Genomic DNA, 24,642 nt, shown 5'->3' with positions numbered 1-24,642 from the left:
ACACTGACTAGTAATATCATTTAACAGCTAAAGAGATACATATCTTTCTTAAGTTTTGGAAGTGACAAAAACAGAATTAAAAGAAAAGTGAATAACTGGACCCAAAAACAGAAAATCTAAATGAATGCTAAAATTGCTCTGTATGTGCTTGATGTGTAAATAAGCAACTGTTAACATATTAGCAATATCAACTTAGTTGACAAACCCACATATAACCAAAAGCATAACTGATTTAAAGTGATACTTGGGAAATTGGATGTTTTGCCTCTAGCTGATAAGCAGAATCAAGCAGGATATACTGAATGTTATACTGATTATCCTACTTGGCATGGCTAAAATGCATTAAATTAACTAGGAATTGCTGATCTATATTCTCATGTTGCCCTTCAATTGAAAATAATTTATTGATCAAACATGCTCAGTTTAGTAGACACGTCCCCTTGACCACAGTAAAAGTTGGACACCCCATATTATTATTTTATTCTTCAGGCATTTTACTCGTTTAATTTTTCACTTAATCTTGTCATCACACTGATATGAGGATGACTTTAAATAACAGAGTCATGTGGCAAAGACTTATTTGGATATATATTTATACTTTATTTATTTAGCTACTGTGATAGGTGATATCTTCATATTACAATTACAAAAACATAAATCAGTTTTCTATACCCACATGGTACTTTTCCCCACTCTGACATGACTGCAGCAGAGGTAGTGGACTGACACAATCTGAAAAATTGGTTTAATGCCATTCAGTATAGTTACCCTGATGAGAAAGCACACAGTATGTCTGCTACTGGAAGGACATAATGGACTGAGTTCACTGCCGAGACAAAATACAGTATAGAGGTCCAAACATGTAAACACAACTGTCCTCAGATGTGTTCACACACAAATATTTGCATCCTTGACTATGTGTACAAGGTCGTATTAACACAATACACAGTAAATATTGCCAAAGACTTAAGTAATACTCAGACTAGATTTGGTGCATCACATCTTTACAGCTCATTTGTTCAATGCGTTAACGTGGTGTAAAGATGCAGATAGGAGTGAATTTTGGATTTGTAGCTACATAAGTTGATTATTTATATATAAATGAAAGACTGCAATGATTTGTAAACATACAGACAATATGAGCAGGGACAAAAAAATGAACTTAAATATCTGAGCAACATCATGTTTACCGTGTTCACAAAAAGCTTTTAATAATGGCCAGTATAGCATAATAAGGCACAGTTAGCTTAACAGCCAGAGATGTTATTGACAGTCCCTCAGCCTCCCAGTAGCAAACCACCTTGTATACAGTCAACACCAACAAGAGCCGATCTTCTCATCACATCGATGAGAGGAAAAGGAAGTTTCATGTACAAACTGGAAGATTTCATTCTGCAGACTGGAATTTTGTTCTACTTTAAAACATTTTATGGAAGCAGAAATGATCCCATTGGCTCAGTGGGTAGAGATTTGCATTTGCTTATTTAAAATTAATGGTTTTCAAAAGGGAGTTTTGAATGTGAAAAACCTTAATTCAAAATAAACTTCCATTTTGGAAAATTCTGATATAAAGACATTCAGTTTCATCAAAGTACATTCGGGTTCAGAGGACTTAATTCAGTGTCAAAACAAGCTGAAATTCAGACCACAATTCAGATGAATTTCTCTGGTGGCTAGACACCTCATGTTTTATACTGAGTTTACAAAAACTATGTTTTCTTGGCTCTGCCCTGTAATGACTACCACGCTGATAATGTCTCCCTCATGACTGAATGTTTGAATGTCTTTTAAGTGCTAAGAAAACTCTAAAAAACAGAAATGGTGGCACATTGCCACATTTTCACTTGACATTTGCATGAATCTAACTCCAGACTGAGTGATATCTCTTCCAGTCTCTTACAAACTTTAAAGCCTTTTGTATTCTGCATATGAATTCAACATGTCATGAAAAAAAACAAAACCCAAAACAAACAAATGAACGATCAAAAAAACAAAAAACAATCAAGCTATACATTAATTAATTAAACATTTTCAGCCAGTTTCCTTTTAAAACAGTTAGTGTGTTTACAGAAATAATAATAATAATAATAATGAATTCATTCATTCATTTAAATTATCTTCTGCTAAATTTGGTCTTGAGCAAACCTCAAAATAAAGCTCTCTCTAAATATAGCTATACACCTAAAAAGAAAAGAAACACAAAACATGTGATGCCAAGCAATAGAATTAATAAGGCTATTGGTGTGTGTCAAATCCACTCTTTATCTCTATTAATCATACTAATTATATTATTTGGTTTCAGTGATTAGAATATATCTCCTTTTGTTCTTAGAATAAACATTTTGAGCCAAAATACTTCACTTTTTAACTTTTGGTCAAATACCCTCATGGCTTTGCAGGAGAATACCACAAAACATGTTATATGTTATGTTGTGTCTCCAATGGACCAAGCTTTTGACTTATGTCCCCTTAAAATTGAACAAATTTACTTATGATGCCTTACCACAGATACAGCATACAGATTCTGAAATTTGGATATAACTTTAGAGGCCTCAGGGGATAAACTATCCACTATTTCAAAACAGCAATTATAGAAAAATAATATTTTTGTGTTGCATTTTATGCCCTTGATTCTTTCCTGTTGTGAACCTTTAAGTTTACCCCACAACACTTTTTGGGGTCCTGACCCGGAGGTTGGGAACTGCTGCTTGGAACCATAACAGATGCTGCAGTTTTTTGCTGTCTGCTTCCTGGACTACTGCTGTTTTTTCTGCTCCATCTATAAAAGAAATGACCTGCTCTTTGTTTAAACTCAGTTCTTGTTACTGATTACATGGAACAACATGGATAATCCATAAACTGAAAAAAACTGCATGTTGAAATTTAGTGGTATTCCCCTTACTTCCATTGAACCATGACAGGGTTGTGTTTTTTTCTACTTGTATACTTTTATACCAAGAAAGTATATTCATACATGACAATACCCCCACCAAAATAAACAGAAAATAAAAAGTACAGATGGATTTACATTACCTTAATTCCTTGATTTAACTGCAGGTAAGGGCTTGACAAAAAGTAGTATTTGAAAACTAGTGTGTTCTCCTGTTGAAAGGGAAGCTTAGCTTTACCTTTTGGTCTAAGTAGTTTGAAACCAGCAGGGGGCAGTGTTATTTGGTAAAAAGTGATTGTACAACGGTCTGTTTCCCACATTGAGAAGCATCTTGTACAGTGAGCATAGTGAGTGAAAGCAGTCCCTCTTTCTGCTAATTAAGTGCAAGCAGGATAAGTCAACATTCATAAGGTTTTAGTGTTATTCATTAACCACAACTATGAGGAATGTACAGATTTGGTAATATAGGAAAAATACTAATATTGGCATGAAATGCTGGTGAACAAAGTACATTTGGGAGATTGAGTTTGAGTAGCTAAATGAACAGATTAGGTGAGTGTAGGTAACCTTAACACATGTGGCCTCATAAAGTAATGACAACCTGGGTTTTCTGCATGTTGTTGGGGCTGCTTTAAAACAGACTGGCTCATCTCCATATGGAAATATAAGTGAGACCAAGTCCAGGTCCAAAAGCAAGCTCACATCAAGTGCTTCATAAAACTAAGAACACAGTGTGCAACTCTTACAAAAGGAGCGTATTTACAGTAAAAAGCAGAGCAGTTTTTCTCATCAGTGTTCCACTGATACCCTCAGAATTCATCCAGACAAACACAAAAGCAGCTTATTGATCTCATTTCACCATAAACTACAGAGGATTTCCTCTGTGACTTGGTGCTTGGTTGTAATTAGTCTTGGATAAAGATGGTACATTGTTGAGAACCACTGCTACACAGCTGGACATCTATTTTCATGAGTCTGAAAGCACATTCAACTATTCAAAAGAGGAAAAAAAAGAGACAATGACATTGTTTTTTCTGTTCGTGATTGCTTTGAAAAACTACATTTGTTATTAAAATGTGTTTGGCTTTGTTAGGACATCTGAGACAGGACACCATTTGGTCAGCTTTTAGCTTCAGGTTTTGCCACAAAAACTGATCAACAACACAGCAGGGCGACATTTACAAAAATTAACACATGGAATGGATAGAATATTGAACAATATTGACATTTATAGCAACAGACAATTAAACTGTTCCACCATATGTTCACCCAGTTCATGTGAGTGTGCACAATACCATTGTAAATACAAGTAGACGTGATTAGCATTCATTAGTTAGTAATGTCAGTAGTATTCCTTCAGATGTTTTAACATACTGGCGTGAATGTTGTTAATTGAATTAGTAAATGGAGAGACTATACAGAACATCATTTCATTGCGTTAACATTTCAGTACAGACATGTTAGAAGACAAATGGAGCAGATTATATTGATTTCTTGTTAAGTTAATAACACCAAAAAAGTGGGTCACATTTAACACAAAGGTGTATCAGCTTCGTATAATACTATCAAGTATTCACTGTACAACTGTCCTGCATTCATTACATTACATTACCTTAAAAGCAATGTGTCATAGAAATACATTTCCCTGTATATCAGCATTTAAATATGAGAAGATATTGCTCATGGGCTTTATGTGTAGAAAAACCACTATTATGCAGATGGTTTTTGGTCATTAATACCTATTTAAGGCTTGCAGAGGAAATTACATTCAACCATAATTAAATTTATTGAATTGCAGCAGTTTTATAAAGATGTTTGGGGTGAAGTATGGCCATTTTTCTTCTAGTGCAACATACTGTGTATGAGGGTAATATAGAGCATGAGACAGCTTATAGAGAGCATTTTATGACTTGATCGAAAGTATTAAAGTGGGACATTCATGCAGGTTTTACTGCACAACGTTACAGCGCTCAGGCGGGTAGCATAATACGTGGACACCAATGTCACCAGCTGTGAACACACCTGTTCTTTATTTATGGAAGTTGGAATTTTAGGGTGCCCAATTGCCAAATGAAACACAGTGCAATAAGGATTTTGCATTCTTGCTCACACATATCACCTCATGAATCAACTATTTACAGCACAGTATTCACAGCACAAGCAACACAATCAACAAGTCATATTGAGCTTTTGCTCCCTTCAAAGCTGAGCAACCAGAGAAACTCTCTAACAATCTAGGCTCAACAGCAGCCAGCACTGAGCCAGATCACAGCTTCTACTGATTATGATTTCAGAAACATTAGGCTAAAATGGTAACTGTTGATTCCAAGCAAGCTTCAAAGTTGTTGGAGAACTCTGAAGATTCATTGCAAAAGACAATCCATTATTATGGCCACTGAAATTGTGTTCATTTTCTATGCTAACGAATCAGCACCTCTGATCTGACTGTACAGTACATTCTCTAACTGCCCACAATCTATGAAAAATGTAGCACATGTTGCTTGTGGTGTGATTGTTAGGAATCAACTGTTGTTCAAAACTTCACCAAGAACAGACACTGCTTGTCGTTGGCAAAACATCCAGTGACCTTTCAGTCACAGAAAGCTCTTTCTAACCACCACAAAATCTTTCATTGTGTCCTCTTAATTTAACTTTCATTTACCAAGACTTCAGTGTGCTGTGAAGAGATCTTATTTTGAAAATGTGAATTCAGCTTGCTGGTGCTGTTGGAACATTAGCAACACACTAACGCTGCATTCACGTCATATCGGAAGACACGGGAGGAAGAACAGAATGTCACTTGTTGCTACAGCTTGGACGTGTTTGGACAGACAGAGATTACTAAAAATCAACCATTAACAAACTGCATCAGATAATACTTTTCTTAAGCAGAGCTGATTGTCTGACTGTTACTGGTTTCCTAATTATTTTATCAGTGGATTTGCTGCCACTAGGTATCTATTGTGAGGATATTTGTCGCTAAATTGCAGTTTTGTATTCACACTAAATCCGATATGAGATGAACGTGGCAAAAAAGAAAATACAGTTAGTACTACGCCGTTTTCAACAAACATTTTCTGCCTCTTCACATGCCTATGGTATTTTACACTTTTCTCTCAGGTTAATGCTTCTGTTACAGTCACAGATGATACTCTCTGACAAAACAGATACTGCTACTCACAGCTTCCCACAGCACAGTCGTTGCTTTGGCAGTTAGTTTTACAGAAGTGCAGAGGACCCCAAATAGAGCCTGGTGGAACACCTAGAGGCACCTCTTGGTGAGCTCAGTTTGATCGTAGTTGAAATTGTTGTGAGGTTGAAGGTCAGCTGTTGGCAGACCAGAAGGATCTAGATGTTGGTTTCCCGCTGCATAGGTTCCTCATCTTTCTGATCTTTGTCAACCAGCTCCTCAGAGGCCGGGGCTTCCCTGTCAGCCTCTTTCTGATCCTGAGCTTGGTCTGGATCCTCTGTCTCAGTCCGTTTGTACATCTCTGCATGTTTGCGCTCGCGCTCTAAGAGTCTGTAGTTAATGAAGTTTCCAATGAAGAGCCAAATACTGGCTACAATCACGACAGCTCCACAGCAAAAATACATGTACTTGTAGTTTTTTGTGACATCGACCAGTTTCCCTGTAAGACAGCACAAAGTTTTAAACTGTTAAAAATATCTGCACAAAGTAACTTCACGTGAACTTAAGATATATTTTATAGATACTCAGTGGAATTGCCACAATCAGTTGATTTGTGTGGGTGACATAAATTTGTACAAATCTTTTGGGTTAAGTTCAGCTTTGGTGAACTGTTAACCAACAGCAAACTGTCTGAATGCTGACCTTTGGGGGAGTGAAGAGCTACAGAACCCAAATAGCTCATTTGTGTTGCAGTAGTCCACTTTTATTTACCTAATTTCCTCTGCTATAGTTCATACTGCTCACATGGTCTGCAGAATAGCTATGAGACAAGATTTGATATGAATGTGGTTCTTGAATAAACTGTATGAATGTATTGTCCCATTTGCAACCAATCTAAACATGCTGTGCCATTAGTAAGTAAGCTTTTGTGACCAATTTGTGCTACCATGTTCTCAACTGGCAATCGTGTTAGTGGTTAGCTGATGTTTATTTACTTCAAGTGGAAATCTCTTGAGATACATTATTTCATTTTTAATGAGACCTAGCCAAAACTGCAATGCAATATATCACTCACCAAGTTACTTAAGAGCAAATGGACATGTAATGTTATGTATATATGTATGTATGTAATGTAATGTAATCATTAATGTACAACAATCACATCTTAAATTGCAAAACATGACATAACTGATGGAAACAGCTAGAGGAGCTCAGACAGTTAAAATAATACATGTAAGAACAGAATATGCTCTCAGACAGACAGATCATACCTGCTAGTGGTGGACCAATGAGGACTGGACAGCACTCCACAATGGTGGTGAGTCCCACAGCACTGGAGAACCTCTGAGCCCCAACTAGGTCCATCAGTGTTTCAAACAACACTGAGCTGACCATGCCAAATGCAAAGCCAAAGAACACTGCATACACCACCAGACCGGTGTAGGTTTCCACCAAAGGGCAAAGGATGTGACATACCCCATTGTACAACACAGCAAAGCTGAAGAAGTACTGAATTTTGGGCCGAATCCAACGTGAGTTGGCCAGTAGCCCCATGGATGGCCTGGCAAACATGTCGACGAAAGCCAGGATTGAGAGCAGGAAGGCAGCTGAGTACTCATCCACTCCCATGTCCTTAGCATAGGCCGCAAGGAAAACAATGGGTGCAAAGAATCCCAGGAACATGATGACGTTGCCTGACAGGTAGATGAGAAAGCCACGATGTTTGAAGAGCGTCAAATCCAGGTACTTGTTAATTGTTTGCCAGGCAGTGGGCTTCTCTTTTGTTGTGGTGGCGATGACAGCCACTCTTCGTCCTTCTTGGCCTTGCTGGGTGCTGGTCCCAGAGGCCTCATGAGGGAACCAGCCACGCAGCAGTTCAGCAGCAGGCCGCCCAGGATGAGGAAGCTGCCTCTCCAGCCAAAGTGGTTGAAGAGGTACTGGTTGAGAGGAGCCAGGGTGCTGAGGAACACCGGACTGCCTGCCATTGCCAGACCGTTAGCGATGGGACGCTTCTTAAAGAAGTACTTGCCTATCATAGTCAGCGCTGGCTGCAGGTTGAAGGCTAGACCAAGTCCTATGAGGAGAGATGGCATAAGTAAAATAAAAAACCAAGTGAAAAACACCACCACATCAGAGGTGACAGAGTACCTCTGAGCTACTTAGAATCTAAGCTATACCCCAGATGCTTTAAAGTTTCTGAATGTTGTGATCCATTTCCCAATTATATATTGTGAGTCATAAAAATGCATTTTGCACACATCCCTCCTTTCAAATACAATGCCATAAAAGCTCCATAATCTGAAATCACCAAGAGCTGCCCACAGTATGGCCTATTAAAGAGCCTTTCTGATGAACAAAACACAGTTATGGGTTTTCTCTCTACATGTGGTATTGATTATTGAATTCATGTTAATGGCTGGCTGATTCTTGTAATGTATTGGTGTAGACTGAAATGTGCTAAAAGAATGCATGAAGCACAATTGGGGAAAATTTTAACTTTGATTTCAGGGGAACAGATCATTTTGGTAGAGGTAGGCTGTTGTTTGCCACTTGCCACTATGACTAAGTTGTGTTATGTTGGCACATAAAATTAAATAATAACTACAGCATAATAAAATTAAAGCAAAAGCTGAAATTGACTGAATAAACAATGCAAACGCTCTTCCTGCTAAGACAGTTTTATTTTTAACCCCCTGTTTAGAGGTACAGGATAATCACATAAACTGAAAGTGGATTTAGATGCACTTACCACCAATAACTCCTATGCAGATGTAAAGCTGCAACACGTTGTTGCAGAAAGAAGCTAAGATCATGCCAGAGGCACAGAGGCAGCCCCCCATCATAACGATAGGCCTGCAGCCATATGTGTTGACGAGTATGCTGCTGATGGGACCTGGAACAAATGGAAAACAAAAAAATAAATCAGCCCACACGTCACATGTTTACTGTACAGGATCACTGAAAGTGAGTGCATAATGATTTAATCTGGTTAGTGCTGCACGCCAGCGGGAAGCCTAGCGTCTATAAATAGCAGCAACTAGGCTATTTAAATTTTTTAACACGGCACTCCCATCATCTTGTGTCAAGTAAATCTAAGAGAAGGAAGAGACAGTGTACTAAATTAGAGAAGACCTCAATATAAAATCTCCTTTTATGTTCTATATAATGTTTTTCAAGATACAGTACAGTGTATATGTAAGTATGTCAAGCCATTAAATAATTAATTCTCTGCTCTGTTTTCAGCTGCTCAGTGTGCAACCTGCACCACAATACATTTCACTCACAAGTCCAAAAAAGCAAATGACAAAGCACTTTCTTATTTCTGAAATTTTTACAGTGATGTACAAGAATCACCTGGTATAAGCATGTGAGGTTTATATTTAGGCAACTGCAAAGGTGTGTTCCTGCCAATCTCTTTGCCACTGAAAGCCGGCAGTAAAAGTCTTAAATTGGGTTAATTATGTTGTAACCAAATCTCCAGTTTAACCATATTATCTAAATGACTTAATTAGAAGTTAAAACAAGGGTCAACGTTAATATTGTTGGTATCAGTCAGTAGTAGATGTCCATTAGGCCTTGCACTGACACTTCCTGTTGTGTATGCACACACTTTTACTAAGCTATGAAAAATGAATCCTTGAAATGTATGGCATGAATTGTAATTGTCATTAGGTGTGCATTTATTCACTTTAATTCAAAAAAAAAACAAAAAAAAAAACAACACTGACGTATTATCTTAAGATGATTCATTTTCTTATAGAGTTTTATGGCTTACGTGTTAACAAGGAGTTCCTTATTTAGCATCCAGCAAATACACAGCAACATCAGCATTTATTTGGAGTCATCTTCTCTGCCACCTGACAAATCTAAGTCCAAAAGTCACTCTCTCCTAAATGCTAGCACCGTCTGCCTGCTGTTTGGTCCTGGGAAGGTAACTTGGAGCAAGCTTATTTGAACGCATTACTCGGCAGCAGTTGCCAGCCACAACTGGAAATGAGGCTGATGAAACAAGTGATAGTGAACCAGAACACTTAAGCTGCAGGAGGAGAAGGAGCATTCTCATTCAAAATGACAATGCTGAGGGAAATTTCCTCTATACCAAGGACTAAAAATGTGTATTCTCCTTTACCATTTTTAAGATGAATCATAACTCTACCTAAAGAAAAGCTAATACTTTACTGAGGTGGACAAGGTTTTTATACCTGGGATCATTTAAATGTTTTAATTAGGGCTTGTTTCACTGAATGATTAAGTAAAATGGTGGACTCTGCATTTTACATGTTGCTGCTGTGTTACATTATATTCTATTGTGTACATTTTTCTACTTAAGAATTTCTTGGTATTTAACATCTTATGTAGAACATGGCTGCTTTAAAATGTTCAGAAATCTATCTTCTAATTGACACTGTCTCTTTTTCCTTTGCTGAATTTTAAGTACAGGAGGTGTAAAATTAATAGGGAGAGAGAAAAGTAATGAAAGATGTATTTTTTTGAAATAATGCTCTCATTACCAGCCAGAAGATGTATCATATTTCTGCCAGGCCCAGTGCAATTTAAAAAGCCACTATGGGCAAGGAGTCATCTGACTTAATTTGCGCTGCATGAATCTTTTTTCGACCTTGAGGAAAGTTCCCCTCATTTGCATCCGCAGCAGTGATCAGTATTCTCAGGGGCTCAGCGGGACCCGAATTGCTTGAGATGAGGAAGCCCCTGAGCCTGCACACTGCCTCCCTTGAAAAAGGCTTATCATCTCCTGGCCAGACGCAGCGTGGACTTCATTACACAGTGGACAAAACCCCAAACTAAATATAACCACCTAGATCCCAAAAGGGAATGACACATATAGAAATGTGTCTAACAGTTTTTTCTACAACCCTTTAATGTAAGCTGCAGCGAAGAGGCTGGTACAGCTCATGATGTGAGGATGCCGACTATCCATCACACTTCAAATGGGATAAAGAAATGGAAGTGAACAACTTTTAAAAGCTGTTCTGCTGCGAGAGGAGACAGACATGGTTTTCTGAAGTGACAGTGTGTCTGGGTGCTGACCCATTACACAGATATTTACACGGACATAATAAAGGGTAAACCAGCTTAAACCAACTTTGCTTATTTGATAAAAGTTTATCCATATTTTTGGGTCAACATGAAGCTTTGAGGTAAAGTTTAGAGCTGTGTAACATGGTGGGCTCAAGATTAAAGAACACACCAGTTTGAACTCCTTGGCTGAAAAGATAAACCTGGGTGGGGATAGTTACCACCACCACAACTGCTCTTGTGAAGCCACTCAGAGGCCAACAGATAAGAATGTGGTTGTGCAGGGTGGCCTCTGTGTAACAGAATTAATGTGAGCAAGACAATAAACGGCCTCCATCTTGCTAACTTTGCTCTCATGTTGTTTGAAAGGTAAGAATAAAAAACATTTAAGACAAGAGGAATGGAGGATAGAAGATAGAGTTTTAGGACACTTTATAGATAGCCACTGATAGGCCACATATATGTAGTGGCAACATTTTAACTATGGAAATAAGAATAAAAGAGTGTCTTTTTTTGTTTTTACCTCGTGATAAACCTCTAAACAGGTGGCTTATTAACTGTTCTGTCATCTACCGGTCTTTATGACTGACAGTGAATGTAACATGGGTGTGCACTGTTTCTGTGCTCCCTGTGCCAAGGTCAGCTCACTCTCTCTCTCTCTGGATTAGTGACACAGATTTTACACGGAGATGCAGCCTGCAGCTTAAACACGTCATCACAGAGCGACGCTCACTGTGCTTAGGGGGATGATGCATCCCTGCTCCACAGCTGCCTGATGTAATGATATGAAGGATTGCACTGTAGAGCTGAAATGTGCCAAACTCAGTTTTATGTTCACAGGAAAGATGCATACTATATTATTACAGTCATTACCTCCGTGTAAGCTTCCCCAAACTAATAGTACATGATAATATATGATAAAGAGATATACTTAGCATGGATTCTCTTTATCCCTAAAAAAGATGTCTGTTGGAAAACATGTTGTTTGCCAATTGATTTGCATGGCTTGTGAGTCAACTGACTATGTAAATCTTCAGAGAGGGTAGGGTTGTTTTCCTGCCAACATCCCACTTATTGGTGGGAACATACTCATTCAGGCAGGTAACATTGCATTCCACTGTGGCTGGAAATAAAACCACAGTGACATCAGGCTGCCTGATGAGCAACATTTTAGTTCAGTCGAGTTAAACTTTCTGTTGTTTGTTGACCTTACAGCTGTATTTCTGATGATTTTCCTATCATCACTTAAATTGAGGGATTACACACTCCTTCATGGACACTTGTTGCCTTATGTAGCTGTCTGTTACGCTATAAACAAACTGTCTACAACCTGGCAAGAAAAAGGTTGCCAGGTTGCAGACACAAAGTTTGAGATGGACTGGGACGATAAGTATAGGGTCATTTGTGTAATTTAGATTGATTAAATTATTATTTTTCTGGACGTCTGAAGCTGTTGCTCATTATCAGGCAGCCTCACAGTAATGACAGAGCTGTGTAAACACCAACATGCACACACACAGACGCAGCAGTGGGGAATTAGAAAGGTGTTAAACACTCAGACAGTGATTGCTTCATCAGCGTACGAGACAGAACAAGAGAGCAGGTGTTTAATGAATAGCTGATGAGTGCGATCAATATGAATGAATGAGTAACAAGAGCTGTTTGCTTGGTAACTGCGCATATTGATGCCGTCACTACAAGATAATGACCTACAGTCATTGTAAAACTAAAGCAGCAGCTGGTGATCAGTAAAGTCCTGTGATGTGGCAGACACACTTCATGGCAAGTGTTTTAGACTAGTGCTGAAATTATTTGTCAATTAATCAAATAACTCATCAACAATCAATCAAAAATAATCTGCAACTACTTTGTTAATCAAGTTGTTGTTTGTCATTTATTATGAAAAATTATGAAAAAGCCACATATTTGCAGATTTCAGCCTCTCAAAGGAGAAGATTTGCTTCTCCTCTTTATCATTTATAATTGCAAGCTAAATATATGGGGTCACCTCCAGTTCAGCTAAATTTTTGATAATTTATGTAACATAACTCATTGGCAGAGTAATAGATAATGAAAATAAATTACATGTTTTTAACATAACATTTTAAAGGTGCTATATTCTAGTTTTTTGCTATTGCTACATAGCTAGCTTTGTAGCTAACATTGCAAGTTCAGCATCAAACTTCCTTTGCTCGCCAAGAGCTATTTCTATCACTTCCACTAAAGTTAGCATGCTAACCAGCTAGCCCCGGCCCATTCCATCTCATAGTACCACTTTGTGATAGTGAGTCACTGAAGCGTCCAGTCTGCCCTCAGTCCAACATGAGAGAACGGAGAAGTAGCACTGCCCACAGTTTGTATTCTAACCAACACAACGATGGCTGAAGCTCTTGGTAAGTAAACAGCTCAATGGTAATATTGGCTATGTAGCAACAGCAAAAAGTTACATATAGTAGCTTTAATTTACAGTTGTGCACATTTGATTATGTTTAATTTAGCTTCATAACAAACCTGCTCTCTCTACATTGTATTACCGGTGATGTTGAGGTATCAGGTGCAACAGAGGATGTTCACCTGGACAGGCACCTGCAGCTATACTTCTGTGTAAGGCCTGGACCACTCATTCACATCAAACAGAAGAGTCACAGAAAGTGGTAAATTAACTCTATTTACCAGCACTTGCTACAGTAATTATTTCTCAAAGATACTGCCCACAATACAAATCCTAATTAATCCTTAATCTCATCTTAACTAAATATTTATAAAGAGCATAGTCTGACTGAAGCATTTACTAAATTCTTTGACTGTTCTTGGTGGCACTTCTGATATACAACAGAGGAAATGAGTTCTCCAGGCCTGCTGATGACCAGTGCAGATGGTGACAACAGCAGTGGATAGAGTGACAGGAGGATTACAGCGTGGACAGATGGCAGCCATGGCACTGCCAAGCAGAAGGTTGCAGGGCAGAAGCCAAAGTGGGGAATACAGCAGGTGACTGGAGCAATATGGTGGAGAATATGACCTGCTGAAAACACATTCTGACCCTTCAAAAAATCTATCGCTCTCTCTTCTCTATTTGATTTTTTTATGTGCAGTAAATTCAGCTTTAGCCTCTTTTTGACAATGAATTGTCATCTGTTGCTTTAGCTTGGCAGAACATAGTGGTTTTCTGGGTGTGTGGAGGTTCTGCATATGACACTGTGCCAGCATCCTGTGATGTTGTGGTCTCAAATCCAGGTCATGATCTGATGACACAACCTACTTACATCTCCATCCTGTGCTTGCCTATTGTATCTTCAAGCAGAAAAAAATAACTCTTTAAAAAATTAATGAAAATTTCTCAAAAAGCAGAAGCTAGTTAGCTAAAGACTCACCTGCAGCATACATGACTGCCAGCATGATGGAGGAGATCCATGCGATCTGACTGTAGGAGGCATCGAAGATGATTTGGATCTCTTTGAAGAAGACCGTGATGGCCTTGGGGAAGGCATATGAAAAGCCTATGGAGATGAAAGATGCAAGCACCACAGCCCACCCCCATCCGCCGTCTGGTGGTGGCACGGCAGGGGGACCTGTGGTTGGGGGCGGCATTGCTGGCCCACCTCAACACTGACTATTCACTGCAATGACAGACAAAAAAAAAAAAAAGACATTAAAACTTACAGCATGGAGAACCTAACAACAGTTACTGTGGCATTTTCCCCCTTGCATTTTCTTCTTTACATAATATATGACTTCATCTTGCCCTGTTATTGATTATTATTATTATTAGATCTAGGCAGATGCTTTCTTCTTTGGGGACTTAAAGGTTAGAAATAAATTAACCTGAACCGAGCTCCTTATAGGAAAATATCACAGACAATTACCAGCTGCTGCTCATATTGACAGTATACAGACGGCTGTGGGATTACAAAGGAAGTCAAAGGTTTTGTCCTTTACGTGTCATTTACATGAACAACTGCCTGCAGTAATGTGACACAAGAAGGAAAGGGACATACCGAAGTCTATATCCTGGAGAAGACATGTGCAAACACACACATGCACAGTTGTATTATTCATTCCAGAGGGCATGCACTCACTCTACCTGAGAGATCAGTGCTGACCCGCCCAGTATTCACCTTGCCCCCCCCTCAGGCAGTAATGGAAACAAGGTGGAGCCTGTCAACTCCTAGGAACATAGTGGCAGTTTAAAATCAGGTGCTGGTGTGTACAAAGCAAACACGCCCTGATTAGCTGTGACAAACCAAGAGCGCCAATCATCCACAACTGCACTTCACTCTGTTGACTTTTTACGAGCTAACTGACGTGAACAAAAACACACACACACACACACACACACACACGTATGCTTGACACACCATAGAGCAAAGAGGGCAGCTGTTATGTTTTAGCTCCGTCTAACCTCATTAGCTTCACCTCTTTAAATCAGCCAGGAAAAATTTACAGCTGTAAAATTAGCTTGTGATGCATACTGCGATGATGGCAGCCAGTTTAGTTTCACTGTGGAAGAATCAACATGTTTCACCATGTTTGCACTGCGGCATCACAAGTGAGCAATTACATGAAATTAATAAAGTTAGAAGTGGTTCACTGAACATGTCTGTGAAATAACTGACAGCCACTGACAAATAACACCAATGATTGCATCAGTTTTCAGTTTTCCCGTTCTCTTCTGTTAGGTAGATAACATCTTCCCCATGGCAGTTCATAACAGATTATCTTCTAGGCACTGTCACCTGCAGACATGCATACCTCAACCCTCTGCCATTCATCCGTTCCAACAAGTCTCTGGTCAGTTCTTACAGGCTTGTCTCTAACATTCCCACCAAAAGATACCCCTCCCTGAACCTCTCCCACCAAATGAAACATCTCAAACAAACCATAATTTCATTGGTTTACACTTGTACACTTTACAGTGATTGCCCCATGCTCTCTCCCAAGCAAACATTCTTATAAATGGTCAAAGGTTTTATTCGCCATTATAACCACTATATTTCCAGCGGAATGAAACCTGGTGCAGCATTTGGGATTTTGTTGGTGGAAGTCTATATTTTACAGCAGAAAATCAAATTTAAGAACATCAAAGCCTTAAGGGGGAGTGGGCACTTCAGTCTTCAGAGTGCCTGTAAATGACTCGTGAATATCAGCTACCAACATCAATAAACGATGTCGCTCTCTTTCCTTGTTAATGCTCTTGTCAGATCAGGTTACGAATGTGTAGAAACTCACACATACAGAGTTCTACTCTAAGTGTCAACAGGAAGTCATTAGTGTAATGACTCACTGCTGTCATTAAACACATTTGCCAAGTTTTCAAAAACATTAAGAAATTTGTCACTAGAGATTTGTCATAGGGGTTGAAGGAATATGGAAAATAAATAGTTGCTGCTGGTTTGTACAGAGGCTGGAGAGTGCCACCAAATTATTAACTTTTTCATGGGTTTGAAACATTACTTTTTACTTTACTTAATTTATCATACGTGTTAGCATTTAAATGATTCAATTAAAATTTTACATTCAATTTTGTGTGTTTATTAATGATTCCAATTATGAGTGCTTTTTAATTGTTTTATATTATGTTCTACATATTTCTATGTGCATATTAAGTTGTGATTCTATTAAAGTTATAGGGGAAACTTTCAGTCTCTGGAGAATATGTATCTTTTAAATAGTAATTGTATATAAAACTGTAATTTTCACAAAATATACTGACATTTTCTGTACTTTTAAGGAATAATTACTCAGGCCTTTCTTCAGACTATAATTGTGACAGAAGCAAGCTGTGACACAAGAGAGACAAAGCCTTGTACTCAACATGTTTGCATTCAGTTAGTCCATACCTGAACTTTCTGACGTTGGTTAGTTTCCAAATACTATACATAAATTAGCTTAGAGCCTGTGTATAACTTACAAAGCCATCAGGGTTTTATAATACCTACACATAATCCCATCCACTAATTTTTTATTTTTTTGTTAACTTTGTCAACTACTGTATGTAACCGCTTTCACATTACACAGTCAATTAATCATTCACACCTTGTGCAACAACTCTCATCAAATCTCTAATGACATCTAATATTTCAAAGAGGGAAAAAGAAAAAACATTTTTGGCATGTTTGTTTTCATAAAAAATAATTAAAAATGTGTCACTCATGCATCTATTAATTAATGAACGAACAAGGAACAGAAACGGGACAAAATGTGTTAAAACATGAGACAAACGTTTGAAAAAATGAACACAGTGATAAACAAAGTTTGACTGATTAAGGTCATGATTTATGTGGAATGAATTCCTAAAAAAACAATACTAGGTTTAACCAGAAACACAAGGAACATTTTAGCTGCTGAAGCATTAGAACATTGGTATTGGTAATGGTACCTGGTTTTAACTGGGTGGTGACTGAATACTAACAAAACATCTCTAGCTTGTACTAAAACTAGCCTGCTGAATGGAAATGTAATCCTCTGTGTATCACTCTTGCATTGCCTAATCAAAGTTAGAGATTATGCCTTTTTCCCAGATTCCATATAGTGGGCCTAATCCATGCTAATCAGATTACAGGCTGTCTGCAGCAGCACTCTGTGTAGATACTGGTTTTGATTGATTGAACGTGACGACAATACATGAACGAACCTCAGAACTCATAAGCAGCTTAAATTGATGGGTTGGAATATGAAGCTCCAAACAGATTGACCATAAAAGAGCAGCTAGGGGGTGAAAAAAGGGAAACATCCAGACAAGCTTGATGAATTTGGTTTATGGTCCACCATATAAGTACATAAGAAGTCAAGCAAAGCAAAGTCCCTTTGAGTGACTACAATGTCAACACTTCCCTCTTGATTTCAAAGCCTACCTCCTCATCACGTGCCAGCTCTGCTTTGTCCTTCACCTGACACCATTGAGAGCAGTTAAAAGGGGAGTGACTGACATGCGGCATTCACAGCCAGCAAGGTTCATTAAAACACTGGTAAGAATCACAGCTTTTGGCACCATGAAGTATGACGCAGATAGCAAGTAACAAGTAAGAACCAAGTCATCTGAACTAGTGACACTGAGATGCCTGAACATCTTTATCATATGTGGTTTGGTTTGTTGGATGCCACACCTCTGTCTACACTGACAGCTCCATAGCACAATTTTGGAAAAGTTAGGCAGTACAGGATTGTCAAGGTGTCTGGTAATAATTACATTTTATTGATCCCTGTAGAGAAATTCTTCCTCTTTTACGCCACAGAAAGAGGCTACAGATAAGTATGCCACATTCCCTTACTCCACCCCCAGTTGACCAGCAGCACTGGTGGGTATTTGGTGTGTCACTTTCTACCATAATAGGAATTACAGTTTTACTTAGCGCTCCATAGTTGTTGAGATTTTTCAGTCTGGACCAAAGTGGTGGATTGAAAGAACAGACACTGCCATCCATGTCAAAGACAGTCAAATCCCAAACTGCCTTTTTACTAAATGAAGCAGTGAAATATTTGCAAGTACAAAACAACTGCAGTTAAAAACACATGAACCATGGAGACACACATAGTTTGTTTTGGCCCCATTGTCCTCTGCATGTACTTGGAATGACCAGTTGCCTTCACCTTGGTGAGCCTATCCAAACAACAGAGCAGAGTAAGTGAGCAACAAGGAGAAGGCGGGAGGACAGGAACCAAAATAGTGTTTCTATAATCAAATCATCCAACTGGCACAAACTCATGAGACAGGGTTACACAACACTGGACTAAAAGAGAACAACTCAGTGTGTGTGTTTGTCCTCCAAAGACATCACTTAGTACCTTGGCAGAAAGCCTAAAAGAATGCATTCTTTGTAGCATGGACAGACATGGGATCTCAGGTTTAATTCACAACAGGGGCTAAGCTGAGACCCCAGTGTTGTATTTCAGGTAAGTTTCAGTCAAGGAGGCATAGATGGGTGTGGCTAGGTGAGAAGCTCGAGGCAAACACAACTCATGCACTTAGAGATGTTAAGTTACTGAAGCTTGGATTCGGGTTTGGTGTTTGAATTGACAAGCAACCACTAGGGAACAACACACACCAGCAGCGTATGAGATTTGTCAGAACACCCAAGTATACTGTTCTCCTTGTAAGCCCACATTTTCATTTTCATTTTTTTCATTTTACTGTTTCTTGTATGGTATGTAATGTGGCCTATCGAACAAAACTGACATCACTAAAACTGCATTAGATTATGTTTTGTAGCCAGCTGGGGGCAGCACAACAAGCTCTAAACACAATATTGACATATTATCATCCTATCTTATTGACATGGTGAACATTAGCACTTGTATATTTACACAGAGCAATATTAGCATTCATTTGTTGTTTTACTGGTTACCAGATAAATTCACTTCCCTTTTAGCTGTTTGTTCTCCACTGTTTCCTGAGGGAAATATCCAGTTTTTTTTAGCAGCTAAATGCTCTACTATGTTCACTGGCTAGTCACAAACTTTGTGTGTTGCTGGTGGGATAGTGTATAGTGATTTTACCAGAGGTTTATGCAAAACAGCAGACTGCATCTGGAAACAAGGACGAGAGCCGTGAGAGTGAATCTAAACAGAAAATTTGTAGACCACAAAATCAGAACAACAACCTGAAAGATGCTAAAATGCCTGGTAGATCTGAGGGGAACTGCAGATTCTCTGTGGGTTCATCATTACAAGTGACTAGGGGTGTAAAGATTCAATCAACGCACGATTCGGTACAAAGTCAATACAGGGCTCATGATTCAATACACAATACATCGAAGGATTTATTTACTCTCAGTGTAAACTGCAAAAATAAACTCACTTATCTCAAATTTCTTTTTGCCACAAAACCCAGTTTCTTACAGTGTTTTCCTTATTTTAATTAAATTCCAGTTCAAATCTTGAAGTTATTCTCTTACAGATGATGAGTCTGAAAAATATTAACTGTCAGAAGAAAACAATTATGCAAGAGGAAGTGATAGATTGATAGAGGGGTCAACTCATGACAGTCATTCATTCAGCTGATCAGTGGTCAGTGGGTAAGCAAGCTGTCTACAGATGTCCAGCTGAACAGAACCTAAAGCAGTCAGATGCTGTTACATCATCAGAGGCTGTATTAAGATGAGAAAGTTGCAGTTTAAATCTTTTCACTTTAAATCTTCTTTTACCAGTGTTATTTTGTATGGCACACAGAGCGATCACTCTCAGAAATGTAAAGGATTACTTCAGGACACAGAACACATAGCACACTACAGTTTTCAGCATCACAATGTGTATGGTCACATTTTCTGAATCGCAATGCATCGTGTCTTGTGTCTTACACCCCCACAAGTGACCCTCTTTTCATTACACACAGTAATTTGATCGACCTTTAACATAAAAATATTGACTACTGCAGCTTTAATTCTTAATATGTGGAGCAAATTTAATATGATGATAGGTTAGAAATCCTTGTGATGGAAGGATAACCAACTATTAATAGAGAAAATGGGACTTTTACACAGTTAGACTTTATGGAGCCAGCCTTTAGTGGCCATTGCTGCAGGAAGAAAAGAAGCAAAGGCACCACTCAGGAGAAGAAAAAATCCATTTCCCCACTAATTAAAGCTTTCTTTGACTTCTTATTTGCTAAGTGGAGTTACTTTTTTCTTCTCTAATAAGGAAAGGTACGGCAGTGGTCACTGAATGGTTTTTTAAAGTGGGTTTTTGTGAAGGCCTGCAGAACTTTAACTGTAATGAAGGACTTAATATCAAATATAAAAATATTAAATATAGGGTCTGCCTCTCAAATGTAACATTTTTAAGACCTTGAAAGGCAGAAATATTTAATATTTCCAGTTAAATGTCACGTAGATAAACTGGTGCTGTAAGCCCTGTCAGACTCTTTACAAAAGGAAACTTGACCTCTACAGTCAGCGGACTGCCAGCATGACCCTCACCACACTTGCCCCCACCCCTCCACCCTGGTCTCATGGGATTTACAGTTATGGCAACGCAAGATTAGCTCTAAGGTAACCTCCAAGTAACACCACTCACTTTGTTTTTAAATAGTTCATCATTAACCCAATCAGCAACACTTTAAATGATGAATGAACCACACATTTCATACTTGTTATCAACACGGCATCTAATCTCAATACAGTGATCCTGTAAACACACTTGCCCTTGGTCTTGAGCTACCAACAAACAAGATAAATACCACAGAAACAATGGCTCCCCCTCAAAGCTGCTTTCTGATCAAAAAGGTCACCAGGCAGGGGTCTTCCCATAACATGCAACAAGACTGTAATACACTTTTTACTCGATTGTCTGCCTATGTACTTTGAAGCCCTTGAGCTGGGGATTCCTGGGAAGGGGCCCTGATTAAAAAACTTTTAAGTGGTTCAATACATTTCCGTCAACACAGCTCTGGCCACTAAAACAGAATGGAAATACTTCTCCCGACCTGCAGCTCTGAATCATTGTATTACATGAAATCAAAGAATCAATCAACGTGTCACTTGCACAGAGATACACCCATGTGGACACAATAATATGCTGAGAAGTCCATCCACTTCACTTTTCCATGTGGGCTGCCAACACCCACATTCAGCACCCAATCCAAAGCTCTAGTTCTGCTCCACACCTCTGAACACGTCATGAAGGTCAGAGGCATGGATTCTTGTTACATTTTTGTGTTACCATTTCGACCTTGTAGCTTTCAGGCAAAAGCATGCATACTTGCTCAAACATGCATCTAGCACACATCCAGCTACAGCCAGATTATATTGATACATGCAGAACAAAATGAGTGACATTTGACTTAGAGTTTTAGCTTGACAGATTTACAAATGCTCTTATGTGTGGCAACTTAAAAACAATACATGAATGAATGTAATTAAAAATTATTTTTTAAATGGAAGTGAAAGTGGGTCTGCTTATGTCAGCATCAGTATTCAATCTGAGAAATCTGTTACATTTTACACAACACGAAGAGGGTGCTGTCCCACAACTGTGGACAACTGTTCTGGATGTTCAAGAGATATCCAATCATCTCAAGCTTAAGCTCATTTATTATGGTTGTAAAGATAAGGAATAAAAGCCTTGAACAACTAATTTGAATGTTTCGTTTCTTGTAGTTTACAGATAATCTAGTGTTTAACAGTACATGATCTCATTGTGGAGTACACGCCTTGTTCTGCATCAGGCGGTGTTGTTTGCACATAGCAGGCTTGTGTCCACAACAAACTTCCCCAATGGAACATGGAAAGAGGTCCTGATCTTGAAATCCGATCTAAACCTGATGTATTCATATCCACAAGGTACACTGGAGCAAAACCCTATCTGTCAGCTGCCAGTGTCGCACATATAGTAGAGTACAACCTTAACAACAAAATGTTACAATAACAAAAATATCAACCATTAACACCTGAGTGATGATACCAGTATGTTGGTGAGAGAACCAAAGAAACTTTTGGTTACAAACTACAAGCCAGACCAAGCCACACTATACCAGACTGAATCAAAACAGGGAAAAATGCAGACTGTTTCTCCTTTCAGAAAAGAGGCAGGAAATTAAGGACTTGGAGTCACCAACTGTAACTGACTGACTTTTTCCAGAAGGTACCATAGATGTCCAAATTTAAATTATAAAATTCCTGTAGTTCCAAAGGATCCTTCTCCAGTATGTTCTCAACAACAACAAAACTTTTTTTTAGGATGTGTTCTCTGTCATCTTCTAGTAACAAGCAGCCTCCTACCAGATAACTGTCTTGATACAAGGCTGATACACACTGTGCTACAGTGTTGTTTTAACCAAATAGTTGGACATGTTGACAAATATGCTACTTTGTTTTTCTTGTTGAGAGATAAAAAAATCGATACAACTCTCATGGTTGTACATTAAATACCAGCCCACTACTACCAGGAAACAGTTAGCTTAGCTCCAGGAAGTGACTGACAAACCCCCCTATAAAAGACTTTTTTTTTTTTTTACACTTCAGTTTGTGTACAGATCAAACAAAAGAGACATAGCATGTTAATTTCTGAGCTTTAGTGGTGCTGGAGTGCCCCCCTTTCTAGCTGCCATGGTTAGCTTCGTATTTTTTCACACAGACATGAGAGTGGTATCATTCTTCTCATCAAACTCTCAGCAGGAAAGCAAATAATAATATTTCCCCAAATATCAGCTGAGACTTATTTTCAGAGGAGAAATAAAGTATCTTCCAAAATGCTAAAGGCTAATGCTAATATGCCTTTAAAGAAAATGTTAATTTAAGGCACAGAAATAATACAATCATCCTATTACTAATGACAAGTTGAATTCATAAAAAAATAAAACAAACCCTGACTCAATTCAGTGTACTCAAAGAGGTTTTGCTGAATCAGCCTCACTTGGTTTAGTGTGACCACAGTTAGCTAATATTAGCTAACATTAATAAGAAAGCCCTCATACTTCATCTCCTCTACATCTTGCACTATATTTTTTAATATTTCCCCTACTATTATGTTGTAATTGTTACTTTTGGCCACAGTGGCCTCTTGTAAAGTTACATAGACTTGTTTGAAGTATTGTGATGCTCTGCCACAGCAAACTAGTTTCAAGGCAGGCAAATAAAAACTGCTGGTTTATTTCAACTTCAGCATCTGATTCAGTGCCAGATTTCAGGTCTTAATGGTGTTTAACTATTCGACTGAAATGAAAAAAGTCCAGTGTTATACTTTCCAAAGGAAACCAGCACAATGTGGCATCTGAAGTTATTTTTACAGCTCAGCAGCTGACCAGGAGTCAGATATCCCCAACTTGTGCCAAACCGCTTTAGGAATAAAAAAAAAAAAATCTCCTCATCACATCCTTGGCTAATAATAGACTCAATGTGCTGTGTAATTCTGAGAAAACCTTTACAAGTTGGACCTCCATCAGGAAAACTGGAGCTGAAATGGTGATGCAACAGCAGAGTGATTCTTCAGCACTGCAGCCTGATCATATGATGCTGCTGATGTAAGGATAGGGACCGGATGAAGCCAGTCTTAATACCCAAGGCCTACGTGGGCTAAATCGGGCGCTCAGAGTGAGAGTAATTATTAAAAACAATTTATATTTTAAGCAACTGATTTTCCTCCAGGAACTGATCGCATGACAGCGAGGGCAGGGATTTCCACCTCTCTGCAAAGGCTCCTGAACGCATCGTAAAATGAATTCAAACCTCTTAAATTGAGGAACACTCTCACCGCCTTGAGCCTCCCTCCTGACACATTTCTCATTCATCGCAGCACATGCCCATCTCTGCAAACCGCGGCGTCCCGAAAAACGCCGAGAGCTCGGTTAATCCTCTTGATCAGCTGCAGCGGCGGCTCGTCTTTCAGTGCCGTCAGCGATAAACATGCATTAAATGTTACTTTACCTTTTGGAGGAGGGGGGGTGAAGGTGTGTGTGCGTCCTGTGCAGAATGATCGGGCTCCGTGACCTTGGTGCGGAGAGATGCCCGTGTCTGTCTGTGTCGTGGACGGCTCTGTGTTTTAAATTTCCTGAGTGAGCCGCTGCCTGACGTGGAGCTGCTGAGTGGCTGCAGAGGGCGGCGCTGCCTGCCTCCGTTTCTATTTTAGACCAGAGCGGCTCCACAGGATTGAC

At 38.9% G+C, this 24,642-nt stretch overlaps 1 protein-coding gene across 1 annotated transcript; it reads right to left on the bottom strand.

Annotated features, from left to right (window-relative positions):
- Positions 1–576: 576 nt before the first annotated feature.
- On the bottom strand, positions 577–24,642 carry LOC108901400 (monocarboxylate transporter 2). Its single transcript, XM_018702871.2, is given in 6 exon segments — positions 577–6,519; positions 7,292–7,804; positions 7,807–8,094; positions 8,770–8,913; positions 14,432–14,677; positions 24,416–24,642. Coding segments are annotated over 5 exon segments (1,443 nt in total). The 5' UTR covers positions 14,649–14,677; positions 24,416–24,642; the 3' UTR covers positions 577–6,238.

The sequence above is a fragment of the Lates calcarifer genome, linkage group LG18 (genome assembly GCF_001640805.2).
Source record: "Lates calcarifer isolate ASB-BC8 linkage group LG18, TLL_Latcal_v3, whole genome shotgun sequence".
NCBI lineage: Eukaryota > Metazoa > Chordata > Actinopteri > Centropomidae > Lates > Lates calcarifer.
Note: the sequence above shows the minus strand (reverse complement) of the source record. Positions and strands in the feature narration are given on the sequence as shown.